This window comes from Atta cephalotes, assembly GCF_000143395.1.
Source record: "Atta cephalotes unplaced genomic scaffold scaffold00024, whole genome shotgun sequence".
NCBI classification, from domain to species: Eukaryota; Metazoa; Arthropoda; class Insecta; order Hymenoptera; family Formicidae; genus Atta; species Atta cephalotes.
The window spans coordinates 2,658,911-2,665,364 of NW_012130088.1; the positions used below are offsets into that span (position 1 = coordinate 2,658,911).

General features: G+C 35.0%; 1 protein-coding gene across 1 annotated transcript in view; it reads right to left on the reverse strand.

Moving 5' to 3' along the window:
- The window catches only part of LOC105620152 (acetyl-CoA carboxylase), a 17,740-nt gene extending 11,674 nt beyond the window's left edge, over positions 1 to 6,066 (reverse strand). The window contains 5 exon segments of the mRNA XM_012201659.1: positions 1,192 to 1,486; positions 3,141 to 3,174; positions 3,176 to 3,337; positions 3,339 to 3,420; positions 5,987 to 6,066. Of these exon segments, the coding sequence (XP_012057049.1) occupies positions 1,192 to 1,486; positions 3,141 to 3,174; positions 3,176 to 3,337; positions 3,339 to 3,420; positions 5,987 to 6,066 (653 nt within the window).
- Positions 6,067 to 6,454: the final 388 nt, after the last annotated feature.

Below are 6,454 nucleotides of genomic sequence, written 5' to 3' on the forward strand. Positions count from 1 at the left end.
AAGTTACTAATTAAATTAAGTAGTAGTTAATTTAATTTAAATTAAATTTAACTTAACTTAGTACGTACTAACATACACACACTACACACACACACACACACACACACACACACACACACACACACACACACACACACACACACACACACACACACACACATTTAATTTGATACAAGTTAAAAATTTACATTTTGAATAATATATTAAAAAAAATTTTTTGCTGAAATATAATACAGTAAAAAAATGCCTTGAACTTCACGGTTGATATCTTGATTTCTAGGTATCTAAAATAAAACAAATTTTGGTTTCATTTAATTTTAAATAATGCTGTTCTCGTTCGATCGTGATTTTTTAAGAAAAAATAATTTTCAACAACTTTCGGTGAAAATTTGATAACTTTAAATGGCTGCCATTTTGTTGAAAATTATTATTTTAGAAAACATTATCAAACGATAACGACATTATTTAAGATTAAAATGAGATCAAAATTATTTGTTTTAGATGCTTAAAAATTAAGGAATCATATAAAGTTTAACAATAAATTTTTTGTATTATATCTCAGTCAAAATTAGTATTGACATTTTTAAATATATATTAAAACGTAAACATTTAGTTCATACTAAATTAAATTGTCAAAGTAAATTACTAACAGCAGTAATAGCACAATTACATGCTAAAAAAAAATTACATAACTACATTTTCAATCCTACTTCGACATACTTTTTTAACATCATACAATGTTTATATAATTCTTATAATGTAGATTTAATACTAAAGGTTCTAAATCTGTACGTATTTATATTAATACGATGAAAATTATATACTTAAATCTATAAAAGTGTCATATTTAATCTAATTCAAATTGCCATTATTCCTACTCAATATATCATTAATTTGTATTAGCAATAAAATTTATCCATTGTTTTAGTAGATGAGACTTATATAGCGTATTCGGTCCAAGTGAGTTTGTATCAACCTGGATTGGATTAATTACATTGTATGCTCTTCTATTGATAAAATATATAACGTCAATCAATAGAACCAACTTAAATTGGTGCAAACGTGCTGAAAATTCTCTTCGTTTGGGGCAAACGGGGGAAGGGGAGGGGGGAGCATCTAAATGGGATCTACCTTTACTTATTGTCACACACAATGTAATGGGGGGGTAAACAAAAAAGATACAAAAATCACCTGAGGCGTTTACGCCGCTCGACCAATCCTGCCGCGGCATTGATCTGCATCTGTAAATTCCCATTATCACTCCCATCGCTCGGGAAGCTATCTTCGATCTCCTGCACCTCGTTAGGATCAGTATCGCGATTGGGATTGAGCTCTTGTTCGCCATGTTCGGGTTCCCCGACGACAAAGCTCACTGGCGACTCCATCTCTCTCGCGCGAGCGGACTCCAACGGATTGATACAGTGGACAGTCTCCTTACTGGATTCCGCCGAATCGGAAGGCGGTAACTCCACGCGTTCGATGTTACCTTTAAAAACACATTCGCGGATGTACACACCCGAGGAGGAATCGATAATTTTGAAGAAAATTTTGGATCATATGACAATCTTCTTTAGAAGGATTTCGTCCGTTAAGGACGCTTTGAAAAGCTTGCTACTCGCCCGAAAGAATTTATCATTAAAAGAATCTTACACGCGGGATAGAAAATCGTAGAAAACTGACCTGTCATAATCAATTATTCTCCTCACATTCGACTGCGATTGATTAATTTTCTACGACTTAAGACTCCGCGACTATTAAGAGGATCGCGCGGCAATATAGAACTGTTTGACACGTGGACATTGCAAGGGAATCTCCTTTGAAAAAGTAGGAAGAGGAAAGAAGAAAAGAAAGAGTATGCGTCGTGGCTATCGCATGATATGTCCATGAATCCCATGATCATTTCAAGGGAAAGACACACAAGTGCGTAGACACAGTCACTAGCGGAAGTAAGAAAAGAGCATAAACCGAGTATACTGGAAAAGTGACAGAAATATGAGCGAAACTTCCAGGAGGCTTAGAGCCGCGACATAGATTTTTGCGCATAACGTATAGAGCATAAGAGAATCAATCAAAATTTTTCTTTTCTATGAAGTGGAAGAAAAGGAAGGATTCAGATTGGTTGATTTTCTTATGTGTTATGTATTACAGTTCATGCAAAAGTTTTTTTTATTTTTTATTTTTTTATTTATATTTATGTTGCGGTTCTTAAATTGGAGTAGCGTTTTAAAACTTTGACTGCCAAGTTGATTCCGAGTTTATATTGAGTTTAATAAATCCAATGTATTTTACTTTATTGTTTTTTAAATGCATATAATTTATATTGACTCTTTAATGTCTTAAATATTACACTTGCATTAAGAAAAATATTTTGATTATATTAATGTATATGACAGAATACATTTTAGTAACTAAACAGAATTTTTGGTTATCATGATTGAATTTGATATATTGTAACTAATGACTGTTGTAGCTAGACTTAACTGTAAGAATTTAATCAATATTTTTATACATATACAACTTCTAATTATATTATATTTACTAGACGTTTCTTCATTAAAAAATTATACTGACTTAATTAAATAAATTTAATATCATTGTCAAGAAATTCTCATATACTTAACAAGAAGGAATTAATCATCTGATAATTTCTAGAAACATTATAATTCTTTTTTTTCCAACGAACATAATGAAGTGTGTCGGATTTCCACCCGGATTTCCTCCCCAGATGTCATGTCATTCATGTTTAACATACAGTAAACAACAAAGACAAAATGATGAACTTGGATGGCACTCGAGTAGTAAGAATCTGAACACAGCCTTGACATCTATCATATTTTCAATTAATAAAACTAATTTTTTTGCCAGCATAGTAAAATCATTCTTAAAATCAGACAAATAAAATCATCCTAAATGAATAATGGGACTTACATGAATTTCTTTACACATCATCCAAATATAATATAATGGTTATGGTAATCAAAAAATATTAAGAAATAAACCTCCCGTTTATGTTTCATTACTCCAATTTAGGCTTCTTCCGCTTCCTGGAAGTGTCACTTTTCTCGTACATTCAACTTACGCTCCGATCCTTTCGCCAGAAATGCACGTGGACTTGTGTATATGAATTACGAGGAAAGTACCGTACAAAGAGTCCAGAAGACGGCGTAGCATACCCAGTTACGTTCACTCCACTTCTTGATATCTCCTGTTCTCTTACGAGCGGCATGTAAATTCGAAGCAAACCGGCCACCGCGTTGAAGAGATACGCGGCTGAAAGGGTATTGAAGACGATAACGACGTCTCGCACCGGATCGCGCGCACTACACTGACTTCGCTGGGAAACAGGGAGATCGAAGCGAAACAAGTTGCACTGTCCCGTGGCGGGGCAATTCAACTACGTGTTTCGCACGAGCCGAACGTCTGACGTTCGATCAGGTTCAAGGGTCGTTGTGGTAACGTCGGCTGGTCATGTGGCAATCACGATCATCCATTCCACACGGAACTCTCGCGCGTCTTATATTCATTACCAAATTTACTCCGCCTACGGGTTTAATACTCGTATTCATAGTCAGGCCTTATATTTAAGGCTTCCTTAAATTTATCTTTAGATACTCTACGAATTATTTCATTGGCTGCTGAGCATCTAAAGATAAATTTAAGGAAGCCTTAAGTACAAGGACTGACTATGAATACGGGTGTAACACAAAGCGACCGTAACTGAGTCGTGAAATGTAAGTCATAGTTGTAGATTGACAAAACACACGTGTTGATGTATGACTAGATTCCACGTTTCACGACTATCTTTTTGCCCAGGCCCTACTTCTTCAACCCTTCGATCGGCGAAAGATCGCCAAGCTCATTTCTCACGCGACTTCTTTCTCTTTTTCTTCGCCCAATCGGCAATCACATTAATCAATCTCTTGTTGCCATGTTATATTCTTGGGTAAATGAACGAAAGTGAATTTTATATTGGGAGAAAAATTTGTAGCATTTGTAATTATAATTACATTTCACTATAAACAATATTAAGATTAATTTTTATTATAATTATGATTATTACTGCTATAATGTAATAATAACTATAAACATTAATAATAACTATAAACATTTTACGTTGCCAAATATATATGTGTGTGTGTGTGTGTGTGTGTGTGTGTGTGTGTGTGTGTGTGTGTGTGTGTGTGTAGAATTTTACACAAACAGAATAAATACTATGAGTACTCCCAAAAATTTTATTAAGAAACGATTCGAAAACAAAGTTGAAACAAATTAAAGATAAGAAGGTGTGTATTTTCAAAAAATTTCAACAACACGAATTATTTTGAAATTTTAATCACAATGTACAAAGTGTTTGGAATCATCTCTTAAATTCTTTTAGAGTATTTACTTTTAGAGTATCCATCTTGTAGTTATTATTACTAACATTATAGCAGTAATAATTATAATAACATGTAATTAGAATTATAAATATCTTTTTCTCGCTGTGTAAGCCGAAACATAAGGCCTGTTTTTTTTTGGCTGAACTTTTGCACCAGTTCATCTTTCTTCCTCTTCTTTCCTCTTGAAAATTTCATTTACACGCGTAAGCATGAAAGAGCAAGGTCGAGGTATGCATTTTTGTTTACATTGCCGCCAAATGCGCGTTGTACATGGAAATACATTCAATCGTACTTGCAGCAAGATATTTGCACATGTGTGAAAAAATAGTTTTACAATTACATTTACCTATACATTTATAGTTATTTTCGATATCAACTGTATCTTTAATAGGTCTATATAAATATAATTATTATTATTAACGTTATATAAGTAATAATTATAAAAACGGAGCTGTTGAATATAATTATTTCATCATGCAAAATTACAGTAAAATTATTTTACTGTAATATAACAGTAATTTATAGTCATTTTCAGTGCCAATTATATGTTTTTGTAATATATAAAATTATAAATATAATTATTGTTATGTGCAATAACGTATAGAACGTATAGAACAGTAACTATAAACAGTAACTATAAAAAAAAAGAACCTAATTAACTATAATTATTTCATCATACACTTTCATCATAATTTAACTATAATTTATTTTCGGTGCTAACTATATATATTTTTTAACAGAACTAAAAATATAAGAATTATTACGAACATTATAACAATATAATAACTATATAAAAATGGAGTTCCTAACCATAATTATTTTACCATGCAATTAATCACAAATATCAAACACTTTTCTCTCAATGCGAACAAGTATCGATAATTTCCCAAGCAGTTTTGATCTCGCGAATGAATGATCTACATTTACATGAAAGTGAAATAAAAATTGAAATGAATAAGACAAACATCGATAACTTTCATCGTGGATTAGAAGTCAATTAAGTTTTCGAAATTCTCGAGTATCACCTCTCGCGCGAAACTTCCACGTGCATAAGAACGAAGTACAGGTATCATTTTTTTTCTATTCACCAAATATTAAACAAGGATAACATGATATTCGACGAACACTCGGATCGAAAATCTGAATACGTCCCAGAAGGGTCAGAAGAAAGAACCTTTCGACTTCTTTTTTGAAATCCCATTTTGAATGACGGACGATTCGTGGACTGTGGTCCTCGCATGGTCCATAGATTTCCACACGAGAATGTCGAAAAATTAAGGGGAGCCGACGATTGGCTGAGCCGAATGTCAGGCGACGCAGGAGCGGTGTTGATTGGCCGCGCGCGCGCGCGACGTGACGTAACGTGGCGCGATGCTGGCGATGCTTCATGCAGCACGCGCGGTCTGCGTAAAACGTCTGATCCCCTGGACCCACCGCACCACCGATCTCATTGACGAATCTGGTCGATGTGTTGACGTTTTCATTTCGAGAGAGATCGCGTGTCAACACTCACCGATCTGACCTTAGTACGAAGCGAAGATGCCTCGCCTCGCAGAAATTTATCCATTATCTAAGCGCGTGAATGAGAGGAGACACAACCGACTCACCGATGACGAATCTTGCGCACCGAAGCAACCCGTTGCTTCTCCTCGAGGTTAGGTTCGTCCCTTCGCTCTTGTTCTGTCATTCGAGACGAGTCGGCGATTTCACGAAAGGGATGGAGATTCGGAGATTCGGTCGTTCACCGTGTTTCGTTATATCACTTTGATACTTCACTTGGGTGACGCCGGTAGATCGTTGAGATCGTTTTATGATCGACAAGTCGTCACCGCGTGACTATATATCTATATGTAATTATTTTTTTCTCCACATGGACGTCAGACGATCCCTACATTCGCTACTGAAACGCGCGCAATCGCGCGTTACGCGAAACATAAAAAACAGACGAGTACACCGACATACTCATGCCACTGTACTGTCATCGTACGCGCTCGTCTTTACCGGTCGGGATTTGTCGAGATGTACGACACACATGTTATTCTGATCAATGCAGGTGCGGCGCACAAATATGCCGT